The sequence below is a fragment of the Nerophis lumbriciformis genome, linkage group LG05 (genome assembly GCF_033978685.3).
Source record: "Nerophis lumbriciformis linkage group LG05, RoL_Nlum_v2.1, whole genome shotgun sequence".
NCBI classification, from domain to species: domain Eukaryota; kingdom Metazoa; phylum Chordata; class Actinopteri; order Syngnathiformes; family Syngnathidae; genus Nerophis; species Nerophis lumbriciformis.
In genome coordinates, this window is record NC_084552.2 from 33,699,187 (window position 1) to 33,721,265 (window position 22,079).

General features: G+C 36.7%; 1 protein-coding gene across 2 annotated transcripts in view; it reads right to left on the minus strand.

The window, feature by feature from the left end:
- Positions 1–22,079, minus strand: part of large1 (LARGE xylosyl- and glucuronyltransferase 1) — a 218,281-nt gene that overhangs the window by 36,141 nt on the left and 160,061 nt on the right. For both annotated transcript variants that reach the window (XM_061960698.2, XM_061960697.2), the window contains exons 6-7: positions 19,494–19,665; positions 756–860 (exon numbers count right to left, since the gene is read on the minus strand). In XM_061960698.2, coding sequence (XP_061816682.1) covers positions 756–860; positions 19,494–19,665 — 277 coding nt within the window. The remainder of the gene's footprint in view (positions 1–755; positions 861–19,493; positions 19,666–22,079) is intronic.

Here is a 22,079-nt window from a genome sequence, read left to right on the forward strand (position 1 = left end):
AAACAAATACTTGTATTGATAGCGCAATGCTAAAGTACCGTCTGCTAAATGCAAACATATAAACATCAATAGTACTAATCTAATTAATTAAGGAAATCAATAACACAATAGAACCCAAAAAGTATTTACCTTATTTTGGTTCTGTTACACTTTATAGTCGTTTAGAACAGTTTTATTCAAATTCAAATAGGTCCAATTAGACTCTCAAGCTTTAAACCTGTACTGGAACAGTTTGAGAGAACATTCATTAGCAGCTGTTGAGCGTTAATGCATGGGTCGGAATTCAGGTGAATGTTCAGATTGGGCTCTAAGACTGCTTTATTTAGGTGACCTCAGTTAAAATTTCAATTTAGTTAAAAACGTTGAGAATCATAGTGGTGTTTCGCTGAGCATAAGAGACAAATTGGTTGGGTGCTTCCAGAGCAAAGAATGAGTGTCCATTTTAGGGTGACAGATCCGTTTTTGCTTTACTTTTGTTTTTCTTAGAGAGCGCCATGTTATTTATTTTTCTGTTATCTCCAGCCCCCTACAAGTCCAAGTTTAGAATACAAGTATATACACACCACAAACAACCGTTATCGGACAACACCAAAACCATTAATCCATCTCTTCACACACATACATGTCCTTGTCTGATTGGACAAATAGGTAATAAGGGCTTCCTATAATAGACAACTGACTGATCCAAGCAAAACAACTTCTTCAAGAGGGTGTCTACAGCTACAGTTGTTCATGTACATTTTTTTGGTACTCACCAGTGTTAAAGCCTCTACCCAGTGCAGGCCAGGGCCGATGGTTCTTCCACAGGTTTCCCAGGTACCAGTCACTCTGGTTCTCCACCAGACCCAGAACCTGCTGACCTGAAAGAAGCACCAATACCCATTTTAAATAACGGTTTTTCCTCATCCTGAATCAACAAACATCATTGCAGTGATATAATTATTGATGGTAGGGTTGCCCTAGGCTAAAATAGGGCCCTAAGCAGAATTTAATTTGGAGCGCCTCCTCTACACCATTTTTATAAACTTTTTTATTGATGTGAAACAATTTTTATATTTTTAAGAACAAATAAAACTTGAATTTAGTTTGATGCATGCTTTGTACTAAAATTAATTCACAGGAAATAAACGGTTTAGCAATGTTTTTTTGTGTGCAAAATAACAGTTTTAACATCACTAAATCATACATTTATAAACCTTTTTAAATGAACTCCAAACTATTTGAACACTGTACCATTGCCTTTCAAAACAACGCCATAGGGTTTAGGCCAAATTTTCCATAATATTTTCATCAGTGACGGAGCAGGAAGCCGCTAGGAAAAGGTTTGTCGTTAAAATTTTACATGAAACACGCTGTAATTCATTGACATTTTCTATGCGCTTCTTCACGCAAAAAAAGGACCACCCAAGGATCGCAGGGCCCTATGCGAAGCGCGTGATCTGCGTGTATAGGCCATGGTTGACAGTTTAAAAAAAAAAAAAAATTCAAAGGATTTCTATACTACAGACATTTTTAAGAGAAGATTATTCAATTTAATTTTCATACAGTCAGGATAAAAGAAGAGAACTATAGTATTGGTTCTATCCAAGCCTCAATATGTCAAGGTAAAACAGAAGTAAGGAAATATCAATGGATTGTCACATCAATCACAAACAACCCGATACACAATCCAAGTCCACTTCTTTATCATGAAGATTCAAACCACTTCTTTATCATGAAGATTCAAACACCTTTTTTAAAAGTATAATACAAAACACTTTTGCCTACATTTTCTATGAAAATAAGTCAAAGAAGGATGACTTTAAACGGAAAAAAATCAATCAACCTAACATGAGTCATATCAACGGCTCACCTCGATGGTGAGTCACAATTCGTTTTGTATGCATTGTACTGCAGCGTTCTTATTCGATGTTTGGATTTTCTTTGTTTTAGATTAAAACAAAGTCCTGGAGTGCTACTCACTCCCTTTTTTGTTTTTTCACCGGCCCGTAATCTCAAAAAGGTCGGGACCACTGATTTATACATGAACATTTTTGACACAGTATATCATTATCCATTATTTTTACTGTGCTAAAAGGCACAGAATCAGGGGTGAATGGTCCAAGTTCACTAAAGTGTCAAGTGGTTTGGACCAGAAGAAACAAAAAATCCAAATCATCCCATAAAAACAATGTTTTAAGACGAGAAGCCAAAAAAAAAAAACACTCATATTCTCTGCATACAGGAAACGGTCGGAAGGGATCAGCGGCCGGTGCTTTAGGGCTACCTTAATCCCCTCATAAAGACGGCTTTTATTCCGGCAGTCAACTTGAAAGTGGGGGAGAACATTATTTGCCACCTGACACTGCCATGACAAAAGGTACTCGGGGAGTTCAATAATTAGTTCATATGAATGGAAAGATTTAGAGCTTCTGGATGGTATAAACAGGAGATGGTAAAGTGGCAGAACTAAATAAAGGAGGAAAAATACAACTTTTAAATCCAAAGGCGTGGAAGCAGGGATGTGAGTGGGCTTACGTCGGAAGATTTGAATGCAAGCTGGGTGGATCTAAAAGTCAAGGAGAAAGGCCTTAAGGAGGCGAAAGGACAGCAGACATGGATGTAGGGGAGGAAACTTTAATATACGCTCTAAGGAAGATAGTCAGGAGCTTATTTGAGCAGACAGTGATGATAGATAGGTCTTTATTGTCAGAGACCTAAGTACAACGAAACTTTGTTTTCAGCACAAACCCGTTCCAAATTAGACAAAAGAAACAGTGTACAGGGTTACAGAACAGGAACGCTGATGGGTCGCCACAAGGCGCCCTGTAAAAGATGGGGAAAAGGTAAAACGCTGGGGAAGGATGAGTAAAAAAATACAATCTAGACTGGGCTCCGAAGGGGGCCCAGTCTGGAGTGGGAAAAAACCTCCATGGCAAAGCACATATACATATTACAACGTACATCTCGAGATATCTAGCAACAGAGGGAAAGGCGAGGTCATGATGGTAGGCCGCAGCTCTCAGGCGCTGACCATCCATTCATCACCCCTATGGGATTTGCGTCGAGGGCGTTGGGTTGGGGGGGTGGGGTGTGTATGTGTGGCGTATATTTTGTTGATGTGTGTGTGTAAGCCCGTAGTGTGTCTCTGTTCCGCGGCCTTAATGTATTGTGCAGTCGCTAGTCCAAAGTCAACAACAACATGTGTGTCCATGTGAGACAAGAAGGGAGTTTGTTGTGTCTTCGCTGCACTGTCCTTCGGGACAGTCTCGACGCCAGGGAAATCCAAGTTAGAATGTTTTGTATGCGAGTGAAAATAATATTTGCTTTTCACTCTAAATTGTCTATAACTGGTCCTCAAAACTGCGGGGCAGACAGTCCGATGTGATCCAAAATCATGTTGGAAATGCTGATTGATGTCTGCGGTAAATTATTGTTACCTTAAAATACTTTTAGGCGATACTACAAATTTGGGTATCGATCCAGTACCAAGTAGGTACAGGCGCAGTATTAAACATAACAATATTCATACTTAAACATTCTCAGGATCATTGATGCATTGAATTTTTGAACACAATTATAATCAGACAAAAACACAGGACGGCGATGTAACAATATCAATTAATACTTTAAATGATTTCCTTATTCCTTTATTCCATCCATCCATTTTCTACCGCTTGTCCCATTTGGAGTCGCGGGGGGTGCTGCTTCGGGCGGAAGGCCGGGTACACCCTGGGCAAGTCGCCCCTAATCACAGGGCTAACACAGATAGACAGACAACATTCACACACTAGGGCCAATTTAGTGTTGCCAATCAACCTATCCCCAGGTGCATGTCTTTGGAGGTGGGAGGAAGCCGGAGTACCCGGAGGGAACCCACGCAATCACGGGGAGAACATGCAAACTCCACACAGAAAGATCCCGAGCCCGGGATTGAACTCAGAACCTTCGTATTGGGAGGCACATGCACTAACTCCTGTCGCACCGTGATGCCTTATTCCTTTATTCATTATTTAAAATAAAATAAATAGTGCAAAATACCTACACAAATGAGCCAAAGGCTACTTTTGACTCCAATTAAAAATCCTTCAGGTTTTTTTTTTCCTTAAAGTCCTCCTGTATCCTGAGACTTTTATATTTTATTTTTAAACAAAAATATAATTTTTGTTGGTGATAACAAATAATATCACTCTAATTACTGTCGTATCAACCATATACTGACACAATACTTGGTATCGCAACTGTTGATATTTGTATCGATTTACTTTCAAGTGATGTGAATTAAATGTATATAGCCACATTCTCACCTATAGCTTTGCAATTAGCTATGCTTATTGTATCTGTATCATGTTTAGCTATTCTCCATCCTCCAGTAATAATGGTAATTGTAAAAAACAAATGTTGTGTTTTATTATTCTCCTGCCTTCCCTTTTATTTTGTGCCTGCATTTTCCCTGTTGTGCCTCTTGTTTCAGTTCACTCTTCCTGGGCGAGGGGCGGACTTTGAGGCACACCTGCAGCTAGTCAGTTCGTGGACTATTCAAGCTTGGCACAGACAGCTGTGCCTTGCTGGTTATTGTTTCCTTTTCCTTCTACATTGCATGCATTTGCTTGACCTCCAAGTCCGGGTAAGTTTTTTCGCCCTTATTATTCACCTAACCTCGTGTGTTTTTTCTGTTCCTCTCTGAGGTGGAGAAAATATATTTTGTGAACTTTTCCTCAAATCAGTGTGCCCGCCGGGCCCTTCCTGACCTCTGAGGTTCCTGCTTATCGGCTATATATCATGGTGTGCGTTTCTGCCCCTTCACCTTTTGTTAACCTTTTTGGACTTAATTAAAGACTCTCCTTTTCTTGATTCAAACTTGCCTACCGTCTCTGCATTCTGGGGTCAACACCTTGACCAAGTCCTAACAGGAAACAGTTTATTTGCCGCCATGAAGGTGAGGATTAGTGACTTAGAAGCTGCACTGTGAAGGGACATTAGCCGCTAGCTCGCAAGCAAATACGCTTCATTGCGTTGAGGATGTCTTCTTTCGCTGGTCGCTGTCAAATTTTCGGTACACAGCTAGAATGTGTTATCAACATGTGTTATTACTATATGACTATAGTATTAAAAGCTCTCTTGTCTGCCAAATTTAAATCATTTATATCGTATAGCGGCGATATTGCTCAAATCTAGTTGAAAATTACGAAAATAAAGAAAAAAATATGACAACATTTGAATAAAATACATGATCTTACAATGAATGCAGTTTAGGTCAACATTCCTCGTTTTGGTTGACTTAAGCTATGTTTGGACTTTTGCTAGATTGTTGACATTGTTTTCCTTCATTTTGGAATAATTTTAATGGATGAATTTCGTCAGCTACGTTAAGTGAAGGAGAGAGTGAATATTTGTGAAGGAAGAAAAACCTTTGTTCTTAAAGGGGAACTGCACTTTTTTTGAATTGTGCCTATTGTTCACAATCATTATGAGAGACAGGAAACAAAAGATGTTTTTTTTTCGCTTTCTAACATGTAAAAATTGTCTCGTTCTTGGTGGCCAGCAATGCAGCTAATGGGAGCAATCAATTCTACCAATAAATCACTTTAAAAATGCATTCAAAAACCGTCAACAATATTTAATTTGTGTTTCGTAACTTGTATAATAACCAAACTGTAGCAACATTGTTATTGTAAGAGCGAACACTGAAGAACTCTTTTTCTAGCGTACTAACACGTCAGCGTGCTACGGTATTAGCCATAAACTAAGGGGAAGAGATGAGCTAGCTTTTTGTAATGCACAACACAATACGATAAGACACCAATCTGTAGGAACTAAAAAACGTGAACAGTCATATTACAGTATCTAAAGTATTAGCCCACATTTCATGTTTTGTTTGTACACAGCTAGCCAGACAGCGTATGACGTCTGTCATGACACACGCATGATGTATCATGATCAATATAAAGTGTGACTCAGTCAATGGACAGTTGTCTGCTTGGTCCAACTGGCCAGGGACATTTTTGTTCAATTAATTATGGGTAAGCAATTCATTTTATGTGGGAAATAGCTTGGGTGTAAGTTTGACATTTTGCAGCTGAGTGATAAGCAGATCCAACTCTGGTGAACTAAGCATCATGTAGCAGTATTGCAAAGTGCTGAACAAGAAATACAAACTAAAAACGTAATTTAAAAAAATAACTTACTGCACAATGTCTGCTCTCACTGGGATGCAGACTGACATAATTTTTCTATATTGCTGCACAAGATTTGTGTTCCCTCTTTAGATGATTCATTCGTCAAAACAACCCTCACTCCTCAGGTAAACATGCTGGGAGCATGTTTCTAGCAGTGCAAGGCATGATTCATAAACCAGCATAAACTTTTACCAACTCAGAGGCGATGCAGCAGCAGCAGCTCAGTATGTCAATAGCTACAATATCTACATTAAATCTGTGATCAAAGCACCGTGTTATTAAAAATAGTTCCGCCATGTTAGGTCTTATAATAACAATGTCACTCCATCCATCCGCTTCCTTCCACCTCCAAAAACATGCACTTTTGGATAGGTTGATTAGCAACACTAAATTGGCATTAGAGTGTGAATGTGAGTGTTGCCTGTCTTATCTATGTTGGCTCATACATGATTAATATGCAGGTCACAGCATGTAAATGGAGCCCATTTGTGGATGTTTTTTAGAGGGCTTTTATAGGCAGAAATAGACGTTTTTAAAATCTGGATTGCACAAAATGTAGTAATTTATCAATTAGTTTATACAATCACACAAGTAATCGTTAAATCCTCATTGTGCGCTTTATTGCAGCGGCCGTGAGGAAACTATCTCTGCATATTTCAAATTCCAAGCACTCCAAGTGTTACGGATTTGATACCTTTGTATTAGTTACACTCGATAAACAATTAATCTAACAGAATTTAAATCTAGGCTTTTTTCTAATTGAAATATTCGATTCAATCGATTAACTGTTTCAGGCTTATTTAAAACACTTCTGGTGAATCAAACTCAACAAAAAGGTGTAGTTCTTTCTCAGATTCAAATGTTTGCACAGTTAAAAACCATGCATATGGTTCTCGATTTTGTACAGGACAATAACACTTGAAAGATTTACGAAAAATGATTTATTATGCATATTGCAGGTCGTTAGGTGATTAAAGTAATTTGAATTACTCGTTGAGTATAAATTTGTACATTCGCTCTGTTTAGATCTCGATTTGGATGATAAATGTTTTAGTACTGCACATAAACTAATTTGTCTTCAATACAATTTCATGCTGGGCAATATTTGCAGGAATTAAACTTGCACAGGTAGCTGATTAAATCCTTTAGACTGCCAAATTGTTAATTACTGCAGTTTTCAAATTACTCAGCTGAGACTTAGAAAATGAAGAGAATATGACTGATGAGTTTGTAACATTCCAAAAAACACACACATTAACACAATGACCTTGCTAATTTATAATGAAATTAAGAAATACTTGTAAAGAAGCAGAAAAAAAAGCCTTTCTTAGCAGTCATATTATAAGACAAAGAAACTTGGCAGACAGGAAGTAGAAAGCAAGGACACAAACAAATAGAACAAAAGAAAATATAAAATGAAGGCGCATACATCACACAGTTCTCTGAATTCAAACAAAGTGCTCAGATGTCAGGCAAAGCTACTGCATCAGCTTTTTTATAGTCTCCAAAACTGAAAAATGCACATTGCATGCTTTAGATGTTATTGATTTCGCAAATTACCTGACCAGCTTTCAAGCCTCTGAAAAATTAGTCAATAATTGCTATTTAACAGGTAAATAGATACAATTCAATGCATAACGCGTACATGACCCTCTGAAAAACAGCCCTCACACATTAGACCTTTTAAGAGTGAGGTGAGACATCTTAAAAATGCTGTTAAAAGGTACCCAGAGAGGTTTTAATGATTGGGCAACAGGCTTTCACAAAACTAGGATATCTCTTCAGCCATATTCTGCAACCAGGCCAAACCAAATACTAACGTTTATAGTTTGCATCGAAAAGCATGTCTATCCTAGAAATGCAGGGTTGTAAAGGACAACATTTATAAACAACATCATCTCATGCATTTATTTCTAATTACAGCAGAACTGTACCTGTTGACAGCCCTCAGACTGAGCGGGTGACTATGTAACCATTTCATATAATACTTTCAGATAATAATTTCAGTAACAAGTATCTTACCGTGTACTGTTTCATCCCTTGTTATCATGCATCTTTAATGTGTTATTTTGTACGGACATACAGTAGTACCTTAAAGGGGAACATTATCACAATTTCAGAAGGGTTAAAACCATTAAAAATCAGTTCCCAGTGGCTTATTTTATTTTTCGAAGTTTTTTTCAAAATGTTACCCATCACGCAATATCCCTAAAAAAAGCTTCAAAGTGCCTGATTTTAACCATCGTTATATATACCCGTCCATTTTCCTGTGACGTCACATAGTGATGCCAACACAAACAAACATGGCGCATAGAACAGCAAGCTATAGCGACATTAGCTCGGATTCAGACTCGGATTTCAGCGGCTTAAGCGATTCAACAGATTACGCATGTATTGAAACGGATGGTTGTAGTGTGGAGGTAGGTAGCGAAAACGAAATTGAAGAAGAAACTGAAGCTATTGAGCCATATCGGTTTGAACCGTATGCAAGCAGAACCGACGAAAACGACACGACAGCCAGCGACACGGGAGAAAGCGAGGACAAATTCGGCGATCGCCTTCTAACCAACGATTGGTATGTGTTTGTTTGGCATTAAAGGAAACTAACAACTATGAACTAGGTTTACAGCATATGAAATACATTTGGCAACAACATGCACTTTGAGAGTGCAGACAGCCCAATTTTCATCAATTAATATATTCTGTAGACATACCCTCATCCGCTCTCTTTTCCTGAAAGCTGATCTGTCCAGTTTTGGAGTTGATGTCAGCAGGCCAGGGAAGCTAGGGTCAATATTCTTCTCTTGATCATCTTCGGTGGCATAAGGGACGGTGTGAGCCAAGACATCCAGGGGGTTTAGCTCGCTCGTCTGCGGGAACAAACTGCCGCCATTGCTTGCCGTGCTACCGAGGTCCTTTGTCCCCGAATTGCTCACACACTCCGGCAGATTCAATGGGGGTCTGGCGGCAGATTTCTTTGACTTTATCGTTGGAAATGCATCTGCTTTGAGCGTCGCAGGATATCCACACATTCTTGCCATCTCTGTCGTAGCATAGCTTTCGTCGGTAAAGTGTGCGGAACAAACGTCCAATTTCTTGCCACTTTTGCATCTTTGGGCCACTGGTGCAACTTGAATCCGTCCCTGTTCGTGTTGTTACACCCTCCGACAACACACCGACGAGGCATGATGTCTCCAAGGTACGGAAAACAGTCGAAAAAACAGAAAATAACATCTCTGTGTTTGAGAAAATGGCGGATTGCTTCCCGATGTGACGTCATCGTTCCTAGAGCGAATAATAGAAAGGCGTTTAATTCGCCAAAATTCACCCATTTAGAGTTCGGAAATCGATTAAAAAAATATATGGTCTTTTTTCTGCAACATCAAGGTATATATTGACGCTTACATAGGTCTGGTGATAATGTTCCCCTTTAACTTACGAATAATTGGAGATATGAGCTGTCTCTCTTCTGTTTGTTATGCTTTGAAGTAGTGTTGTCCCGACACCAATATTTTTGTACCAGTAGTGGTACCAAAATTATTTCGATACTTTTCGGTACTTTTCTAAAAAAAGGGGACCCCCCCAAAAAATTGCATTATTGGCTTTATTGTAACAAAAAATCTTACGGTACATTAAACATATGTTTCTTATTGCAAGTTTGTCCTTAAATAAAATACTGAACATACAAGACAACTTGTCTTTTATTAGTAAGTAAGCAAACAAAGGCTCCTAATTTAGCTGCTGACGTATGCAGTAACATATTGTGTCATTTATCATTCTATTATTTTGTCAAAATTATTAAGGACAAGTGGTAGAAAATTGATTATTAATCTACTTGTTCATTTACTGTTAATATCTGCTTACTTTCTCTCTTAACATGTTCTATCTACCCTTCTGTTAAAATGTAATAATCACTTATTCTTCTGTTGTTTGATACTTTACATTAGTTTGGATGATACCACAAATTTGGGTATCAATCCGATACCAAGTAGGTACAGGATCACACATTGGTCATATTCAAAGTCCTCATGTGTCCAGGGACATATTTCCTGAGTTTATAAACATAATATAAATCAAAGAAAAACGAAAGAAGATCTTGTGATGCCAAAAAATATCGATGTAATCATAGTAGTATCGACTAGATACGCAACTGTACTTGGTATCATTACAGTGGATGTTAGGTGTAGATCCATCAATGGTGTTTGTTTACATTTTGACGCTGGTGAGCTATGGTGTGTACTCAAGCATGTTTAGCTATTCCTCGTCCTGCAGGGATGATACTTGTAAGAAACATACTTTATTTGTCGAGGCGAGGATTAGTGATTTAGAAGTAGCTACAATACTGCCGACTGGGGATGGACTTTAGCCGCTAACTAGGTAGCCATGTCTTAAAGCACCTCTTCTTGAGGGCGTTTCAGTATTATAACTGGTCGTGGCAGCTGGTACTTTTCAGAGGCGGTATAGTACCAAATATGATTCATTATTAGTATCGCGGTACTATACTAATACCGGTATACCGTACAACCCTAGTTGGTTGATACTGATGATTTGCCAACCTAAATGGTTTGCACTGTACAGTATTTTTTTTATGTATGCTTATTACAAATAAATTAAAAGGGAAAAATTGTTGGCAGTAAACAAGAGCACAGCGATCTCTATTGTGCTACAGTTGCCCTGCCAAAATGTTTGCCGTTGGTTTGGTTTTACTGTGTTTCTTTGTGTACTTCCAACAGTCCCAACTGAAGATGAACAGATGGAGTTGGAGCTAATAAACGTTGAATATTTACTAGTGTTACTGCAATGCAGCAAAGAGGGCAGACCAAAGGGAGGGGATGCTGTGGCAATGAGCATGTAGAAGAAATGTGACACCACAAAGCTCATTTTACTGGAAGCGACAGCACGGTGAAGTGAAGAAAAACACGCAGGTGAATTGTTAGCTGGCAAGACAAGGCAAGTGATTGTCACCGGAACATCATCTCTGTCCCGGTGCCCTTGAACACCTACTGATCAGTTAAAAAGCCTTTTCGTCACAGAGGTTTTGAAGTGCTGAATCAGAGAGAAATGATGTCTCCTTCACTTAGAAAGCAGCAATACACTAAGTGCTGCTAATTCAAGGGCAGGTAGTTGGCCATGTTACACTCCCCAAACATCACCTGCCATTAGCTGTGTTGTTAAGTGATGACGGGGTACTTACTATCTCCTAATGGCCACTGGCGCTTTCAGCTAAAATAAACTTAAGTTTTTCAAAAAAGCCTTTTCAAATATTTTCTATAAAGGGAGACTTTCACATCTTATTTTAAACTATATTAAAGTGGTAATATTTTCTATCCATTACCAGTATTTTGCAAGAGTCCCAAATGCCCAGTTTTATTATTTTGTTTTAACAGAAAGATAAATGACAGAATACAATTATACATATTACTAAACAGTAAAGTATATTTATTAGCAGCTCTAAAAGAAAATCAGGTTAAAACATAATTTAATTTGTCTGTTTCTTTGCAATGTCTAAAACATTTATCCATAAAAAGATTGAAAAGCTGCAAATCTCAAAGTACACTGTACAAAAAGCATCTACATTTGAAAATATGGCAAAACGATTTTTAAAAAAAAACATGTTAATACTAATTCATAATAACAGATTTGTTTTGAATGTAGCATTTTTAAAGAACATCATATCAAAGTAAATTATGCAAATTACTTGATTGCGTCATGGTGACTACACCCATAACCACGCCCCCACCTCCACATGTACAGTATGTTGGCAGTTTAGGGGAAACCCTGAGGACTATTATCTTTTATATCATTACTCATCTGAAATTCTATCAACATTTGATGGTGCCAATGTAATGTTTATGACCCAGATTTATTGAGGTATGTCCTGTCATGGTCACAACTTTAAACGGCCATATGTGTGTGTGCTACGCTCCTTAACTAATTATGTCAACTATTTCCCAGTCAATTAGGATAAAACATGTTCTAAATGTTGAAATCTGTGTGTGTTGAATATTTTATTGAGTTGGGATAAATAATAAGACAGATACTGAGTTTTGTGTTCCTGACCACAACTTCTGTCTCAAGTCAATTGTAAAAACAGTAGATCATGTCTGCATAATATTAATAATCATATCTTGTGACAAAAGCTAATGTAACTCCCTTAACATAGAAGTTGACAAATGTTTTGTTCAAACACATGTGAGGACATGTTAACATCTATAGTATTTAGTTTTGCTAACGCGTTGTTTATCCAAAAATCATACACCGTTCCTCCAATGAATACCTTTTCAAATAAGTATGTGTTAAATTATTAAATACATTGTCACTCAATGAAGCATATTTTATCAGAGAGTCTATTGTTTGGTTTGTTTTTTAATTTTTCATCAATTACGTGGGTTTAGGCTAAATATTTGTTTTTTAACTTATTTTCCTTTTAATATAAATAATACGGTATTTTCCGGACTATAGAGCACACTGGTATACAAGCCACACCCCTCTACATTTTAGAAGAAAAAAAATATGTTTCCATATATTAGCCGCACTGGACTATGAGAAATTAGTTATTTACACAGAACATTTTTGTAAATGTTTATTTACTGTACATACCTTAATTGTTTCCAAACGGTGCCTGAAAAATGGCAGTGAAACGGCTGATCAAATAAAACAAAGGTCATTGTCATGGACCCACTAACTGCGGAAGCTAGCTCTCCAATCCGCTAAACAGACTCAATAACTCTCTGGTGACATTTTGGTGAAATTTTGAGGAAATTTGTGAAACTGAAAAAAATACAAAAACAATGCCATTGTTTGTTAATATTACTAACACAGAGACTTGTAAATGTGTTAGCATATTCGCTAATGCTAACAACGCTAGCTTGATTACATTACAATAGCATGCAAAAATATGCATGAAAATACTCCTGCAGACATAACAAATGGGGCGGTTTAGTAAGTATGAATTGTTTGTTACATTGTAAAACTCACAAATGTTGCTTGGTGTGATTAATGAAGAATCCATACGAGTAGTAACGCTATGGCCGACGAGAAGACATAACAGCACTTGTACTTCAGGTTCAAAGTACTAAAAAAGGAAATACTGAAGACCAGGGTTGCCCACACTTTTTCAGCAGGTGAGTTACTTCTCAAATGACAAAGTCAAGGTGATCTACCTCACCCTCACATACATACATACATACATACATACTGTATATATATATTTTTTTTTATGTTTATTTTTTAAATTTATTTTATTTTTTTAAAACTTATATTTATTGAACAGACGTTTTTTGTTCACATGTTAAAGGTTTTTAATAAAAAATACAAGCATATTTAAAACGTGTAACATGTTGTAATTGTATGCATGTTCGAAATAAACTCAAACCATAACAATAACGTACAGATTCCCTTCTTTTGTGAAGCAAGAATATAAGTTGTTGTATTACATAGTGAAACACATACATCTTGGAACTACATTTAAACCAGTGTGGGTGGCACTGGGAGCAGGTGGGTAAAGTGTCCTGTCCAATGACACAACGGCAGTGACTAAAATGGTGGAAGCAGGCATCAAACCTGGAACCCTCAAGTTGCTGGCACAGCCACTCTACCAACCGAGCCATGCCGCCCCATGAAACATAACATCTTAAAAAGATATAACATACCTACATATACTGTATGTACTGTGTGTAGCATGAGGTGAGATCGATGTTTAAAGACGCATAAAAGGCAGAAAAAGTATTGTTCATGAAGAGTTGGAGACGGAGTATTGTTTCACAAATATAATGTGTGTGCCTGATCTGCACTGCAGGTGTGTCAGTTGGTAAAAAATGTCATGTAGAGTCCCATTGCACATCATCTAGTCAATGAGTGACAGAAAAAAATGCTTACATAAATACAAGATAAAGATGAACTTTTTTTTGTTTAAATGTTCTATTATTTAGGTTTTAATTAAAAATCTGAGTTGTGGATAACATCTTGGTAACGTTCTGATAAAACAAGCTTCTTCAATTTATTTGGGTTGGAAAAAGCTATTAAAAAATATTGCACAAATGCACACATTTTGGGAGCCCTTTGTAAATGCAAGTCAGAAAACATAATATATAAAGGAACCTTGTACTGGTTAACCTAATTAATGCTCTTCAGCCATTTGCACAAATCTGAAATGTCCCCTTAACTAAAGATAGTGAATGTGTTGTTATTCAAATGTAAAAGTTCCAACCTCTACTCGCTTGAGAAACTACATCACGCGCTCTAATCAAAAATGTCTTCCATCATCACCATCACAATTATTCATCTCCTTCATATTCTTTATTCGTCATTGCTGCTGAGGCACTTTAAAATCAGTAACTGACCATTTTCACTCAGAACTTGGGGGTGTGGTTGGGACTCGTCTTATTGTAATTTATTGTAAAATGTTCCTTTAATCTATTGCAGTTGCATCACAAAGATGTTGAGAAAAACTAAAGAGCAAACAGAAGAAGCTGTTTGAATAAATAAAGTATATATTTAAGACTGTCAGAATGCCATGATACGTGTAAGGAGCTGTGTGATTACAGGAGAACAGAAATGTCTGGCGATCTTTTATTGCGGTGCACTGTGGTGATAAGAGGCGTCATGCTCCAGTAAGCACTGCACTGAGAGAGGAAATGAGAAGAGATTTTTCCAGCTAAAGAAATCTCATGTCTTTTACTTCATCGATTCCTTCAATCAGTGCTGCCATGTTTTTCTGACCCTTGGACATTGAAAAACCGTGTCGAAGTCACGTGGGCAGACCTAGAAACTTTGTTCAAAAATAGTCAATGCAGAGAGAAAGAGGAAGAGCATACCTAATGCTGTATGGAAAAAAAAAACATTTGTATAATTTTAAGCCTGTATGTATGCATCATTCCTAACGTGAAAAAGATGTAAAAAAAAAAAAATCTAAATTGTATCCCCAAATTTTGCTTTGGAAAACCCTTGTATACGGGTTCCAATGTATACAATGGAACCCGTCGATCTACAAAAGTAGTTTATGTTGACAATCCCTTTTATGTCAAGTACTGCGGAACATAGTCTTTTTACTAAAAAGTTGTTGTCTACACACAGTACATGCTTTTGTCAACATTACATGTGAGACCAAAAGGGGTAATTTCTATAAACAGGTTGCAATATTTTAACTTCAATATTATCGCTAAGCACAGAGAAACGACTACTGTCTAGTTAGTTTTAGTGCAAAGTAAGCTTCAAAATAAAAGGCAGTGATACCTGGACTCTACCTCAGCAACTAACAAAATGCACCGATTTCATCCTTTTTTCTTTTGTTAAAAGAATGATTAGCCTTCGCATGATAAATGTCCATGTTCAAAAGCTTTTTTGTCAGTCAAAAAACATAACAACATTACTGAAGCAATTCCGAAGAATCCAAATAAAAATGATGCACAAATGGAGAAAAACAATGTCAACAAACTGTTGAAAAATCCTTTACAAAATTCTACTTGTGTCTCTGAACAAAGTCGCAAGTACATGTGCAAGCAGATGGTAGTTTCTAGGTATGTGAATCTTACAACTCACGATTCAATTCCGATTTTTGGGATGACAATTCGATTCAGAATCACTAATCGATTGAACAACATTCTTGATTTGAACTGATTCAAAAATTGATTTTTGAATATTAGGAATCAATTTAAAATCTGAATAAAAATTATTTGCGAATCAGATGTGAATCTTTTTTTCCCGCATCGCTGCTAGTATCAGTTTTAATTTTTGGGTAGATTTCCCACCGTTTGTGTCGCCGTCGGTCAGCCAGTTTGGTGGGCGTCAAAATAAACGGCCTTTACTGTATTGTATTGTCATTCTATTGTGAAAAAAAGACCGGTTCAAATAAATCATTAAGGGCGCCAAATTAAAAAGACATTGATCTCTCATGACGACCTGGACCAGAACTGCACCTTCTTACGACAGTCAAATTATGCAATTGAAGTAATTCAGAGTTGGATCAGTCTTGTGATAACATGACTGTGGAATGTTTTAGTCTGAATCACAAGTCCATTTTTTCCCTCATCATTGCGCTCCGATGGCACTAGTGTTGCAATACATTTACACTCATAACATAACATTGGTATTCTAATGTTACACAGTAATTAATAAAAGTTACTGGATAATCCAACTGGGCATTGGTAGAGCCTAATTTATTAGATGAGGCTCATGATGATACACAAAGGCGGCACAGAGCTGTTTTGCATTGCAAGATAATTCTGTTGTTTTTTTCTAGAGACGTATACTGGCTAAAAAAGTATTTGCAAATAACAGCATAGTGTCCCTCAACTACATACAACCCATCTTTCGAATAGTTTGGCTTCGGATTTGCGTACAGTATGCTAATATTCCATATTTCTTATATTCTTCATAGGCATGAGCATCAGCTTCATGAAGGATTTTGTAGGAAAAAAGCATATGGTGAAAAAAGAAAAATCCATTAACATCTCCAGGACACGGTACTGTACATCATGTTCATAAATGGATAGCTGGAACATACCTGTGGAAGAGAAATAGGCTTGGACTATACACAGCTCCTGGGAGATGTTGAAGAATTAATGAGTTCAAAGGCATAACAACGCACTGTTCAACCTCCCACACACCTGACCTCAACCTGCCTGCCCTCTGCTGCTTGATACACACCCCTTGTAGGCCTCTAGAATTTGTCAAAGCGGCAAGGGTCATGGATTGTACTTTCTGGAGGGCATGGTGTATGGGAATGAAGGTAAAATGAAATATGGGGTCTTGAGTGGTACTTTAATTTCCCTCGAGCTCTTACTCAACCCTAGAATATCTGCTGATTAGAACTAATGGGGAATTCCAGGAAACCAGCGGGGATCTCTGGCATTGGATGGATAAACGATGCACATCACTCATGTGGTCTTCGAACCCATCAGCAAAAAAACACACAATAAGCATTCAGGGAGGGAAAACTGAACACACTGTGTTGCTCAACTTCCAGAGATGCTGAAGGAAAAGGCCCGCAGGCAAGGAGAGCAAATAAACAATTGATTTGCACAAAATTTTACTGACGACGTGTCAAATCCAACCAGAAACACACGGTTCAGTCTATCAACAATTATGTCTGACTGGAAGAAAATAACGGAGATGTAAAATATAAAATGTTTAATACTACATTTATCTAATGGAAAAACAATATTGAAAATGAAATGTAATACAAGAGTGGTTTCCTCAAGTCATAATAAATACAATAAAATGGCTGGTTGGTGCAATGCAGCTTGGTATTGTAACATAGGACTATATACTGTGTGTGGTTTATTGATTGTAGGATTCCAGGATTTTATGGACTACTGTTGGCCAGTAGCATCTGGTGTGAGTGCAATGAAGTGGCCAAACAATGCATCAAACCTAATGTACTGTAGTGATTCAGAGCTTTGCAACGTTTGTGTTCTTTGTTCAAATGATGTTGGAATATTAGTAGACTTGTACTAAGGTATGGCGACACAACAGCTTAGTAAACTTTTCTTTATAAATGTAGGTTCAGAAAACAATGGGTGGAATGTTTCAGTCAATTTTAGTGACGTCTTCGTGTCCTATATGTTTAGTTTCTAAAGTTCTAATATACAATGGCATTTTTCCAATGTGGCTCATACATACATACATATTTTACCATAACCTAGATAATGGTGGCTTATTATACCACTAAATAAGTTAAGAGCCGTGCCAGCAAAAGCGTTTCCATATCTCTGCAGTTTGAGCTGTCAAGTGGATGTTTGCGGAAGTTCAACAGTAGCTTTTAACGAGTAGAACTTTGTCCCTACTTTGGTTTTTCAAACATAATAGGGACAAACCTTTCAGCCAGACTGGACAGGGAGTGGGTGGCAGAGGTGGTGCATTGAAGTCAACTGTTAATTAAGATTGATCCAAACCGCTGCCGGTTGCACCGCTCCAGAGGACAGCCGTACCGATAAATCTTTGAAGGGATTCTCTACCACCTCATGCCTACGTGACTTCCTCCAACCTTTACTTTAGCTGATGAATTAACCCACAGGATGTTGTGCCTGGAGACACATGTTGCCCTTTTACATCACTGTATGTTATCTTGAGAGTGTGGCAATATGGAGACAAGAAACAATGGCTGAACAGACTACAATATTGGGGAACTGTACCAGATGAAATGAAACGACAATTTGTCGAATCAGATCTATATCATCTTTACAAGCCAAATATTTTGACTCGAGGACCACATTGGGTTGAAATAATTTATATACACACACACACACACACACACACATACATACATACATATATATATATATACATACATATATATATCAATATATATATATATATATATATATATATATATACATTACATATACAGTACATACATATATATATATATATATATATATATAATAGTCTTGTGATTTTTTTCCCCCACACATACATATATATATATATATATACATTACATATACAGTACATACATACATACATACATATATATATATATATATATATATATATACATACACATATATACATACATACACATATATATACAGGTATATATATATACATATACACTTATACATATTTACATATATATACACACATACATATATATATGTATACATACACATATATACATACATGTATATATATACATATACACTTATACATATTTACATATATATACACACATACATATATACATATATATATATATACATATATATACACACGTATATATACACTTATATATATTTACATGTATATACACACACAGTATATATATACATATATATATACATGCATATATATACACATACATACATTATATATATGCACATATATATACGCACACACACACACACACACACACACACACACACACACACACACACACACACACACACACATATATATATATATATACATATGCTGTATAAATACAAATATTTATATACATATACACATATATATATGTGTATATGTATATAAATATTTGTATTTATACAGCATATGTATGTATATGTATTTATACTGTATATATATATATATATACTGTATAAATACATATATATATATATATATATATAATATATACTATATACATATATATACAAACACACACACAGAGTATATATACACACACATACATATCTATATTTATACAAATATATATATACACATATACTGTATACCCATATACATATTTACACATACATATACTTATATACATTATGTATACAAACATATATACATACATATATGTGTATTTTTGTTTTTGTTGTCTCCTTATTGTCCCCACAATCTCCCCCCTGTCAAATGACCAAAAAAAGATCAGAAAAAGTAAGTAGTTACCTTTAAACTTGTGGAAGACAGCCCAGAGCTCAGCGATGTCCGTGGCAAAAGTAATATCTGTGTCCAGAACGATGACTTTTTGTAGATCCGATGGGAGTGTCTTAGTGAGCACTAACTTCATCAGACCGTAGATTCCAGAGTAATGTTTGTTTGGGATCCATGACACCTCTGACTGAATGAGAGAACACAACAACCAGTTGGTGTTTTAGCTTAGGTTCGAGGCTAAAACGGTGGCTTGAAAACAGAGAGCTCATTTAAAATTTACTGCACACTAAAATCAGAATAGCAAAGACTTAATAATATTATTCTATCTACAGTCAAAGATAACTTAAACATTAAGTATATTAGTCAACTTTAGCTCCCAGTATGGTTTTATTTTGTTCCCTTAAGATGGATAAGTGGGTGTTTAAAACAAGGCGCTTGTTTGGCATTTAGCTTCCACAAAATGAATTCTTTTAGACAAGTGGGGAAAAACTGCCCTGAATACACATTTCAGTGTTTACATTCACTGAGCATCATCATCTGTGGAGCTCAGTATAGCCTGTCGCTAGGATCGAGGCCACAATACACAAGCAGCAGTGCTTGCTCTCGTCTGTCGCTCTGAGGATTTTGTTTGCATAAAACGGTTTAAATCACACTATCATTAAATCTATCACACCTTAGGCCTTCATTCAGTTTGCCGCTGCAAGCCAATATAGTCTCCAAAATACAATAACAAGTTATTTAGTAGGCGGGTATAGTGTAATCTGATACCCTAGCATTAAAGTAATGCTATGTAAAACACATACTTTTCTGTCCATCTAAAATAGTGCATGCATGAGTAATAATGCATATTTATATACCCTTTTTTTTAAAAATTAACAAACGCATGTTATATATGTGTCAATTTTTCATTCGTATAATGCAATAACATAAACATTATTATTAGAATGTTCTGTACAACACTAAAAGAGCAGATTACTGCAATAGGATATCTTGAAAGCCTAACAGTGCAAACTTTGGTCCAACAAGCAACTATATACAAACCCTGTTTCCATATGAGTTGGGAAATTGTGTTAGATGTAAATATAAACGGAATACAATGATTTGCAAATCCTTTTCAACCCATATTCAATTGAATGCACTACAAAGACAAGATATTTGATGTTCAAACTCATAAACTTTCTTTTTTTTTTGCAAATAATAATTAACTTAGAATTTCATGGCTGCAACACGTGCCAAAGTAGTTGGGAAAGGGCATGTTCACCACTGTGTTACATGGCCTTTCCTTTTAACAACACTCAGTAAAGGTTTGGGAACTGAGGAGACACATTTTTTAAGCTTCTCAGGCGGAATTCTTTCCCATTCTTGCTTGATGTACAGCTTAAGTTGTTCAACAGTCCGGGGGTCTCCGTTGTAGTATTTTAGGCTTCATAATGCGCCACACATTTTCAATGGGAGACAGGTCTGGACTACAGGCAGGCCAGTCTAGTACTCGCACTCTTTTACTATGAAGCCACGATGATGTAACACGTGGCTTGGCATTGTCTTGCTGAAATAAGCAGGGGCGTCCATGGTAACGTTGCTTGGATGGCAACATATGTTGCTCCAAAACCTATATGTACCTTTCAGCATTAATGGCGCCTTTACAGATGTGTAAGTTACCCATGTCTTGGGCACTAATACACCCCCATACCATCACAGATGCTGGCTTTTACACTTTGCGCCTATAACAATCCGGATGGTTCTTTTCCTCTTTGGTCCGGAGGACACAACGTCCACAGTTTCCAAAAACAATTTGAAATGTGGACTCGTCAGACCACAGGACACTTTTCCACTTTGTATCAGTCCATCTTAGATGAGCTCAGGCCCAGCAAAGCCGACGGCGTTTCTGGGTGTTGTCGATAAACGGTTTTTGCCTTGCATAGGAGAGTTTTAACTTGCACTTACAGATGTAGCGACCAACTGTAGTTACTGACAGTGGGTTTTCCTTGCAATAGCTGGTTAAGAAAGGTTTTACTTAAACTGCTCAACAATTTGCTCACGCATTTGTTGACAAAGTGGTAACTCTCGCCCCATCCTTGTTTGTGAATGACTGAGCATTTCATGGAATCTACTTTTATACCCAATCATGGCACCCACCTGTTCCCAATTTGCCTGTTCACCTGTGGGATGTTCCAAATAAGTGTTTGATGAGCATTCCTCAACTTTATCAGTATTTATTGCCACCTTTCCCAACTTCTTTGTCACGTGTTGCAGGCATCAAATTCTAAAGTTAATGATTTGCAAAAAAAAAAAATGTTTATCAGTTTGAAAATCAAATATGTTGTCTTTGTAGCATATTCAACTGAATATGGGTTGAAAATGATTTGCAAATCATTGTATTCCGTTTATATTTACATCTAACACAATTTCCCAACTCATATGGAAACGGGGTTTGTAGTCATCCTTTGCCACATTGCACATCAAATATTTTGCCCTCATTTTTATTTAAAGATAAAACAATAAAAATAGGCGATGTTCTCTATATTTTAAATCTTGTATTCATTACAGTGCAGTATTTGGCTTATTATTATGTTACGGCAATTAATAAAGATATTAACCAAG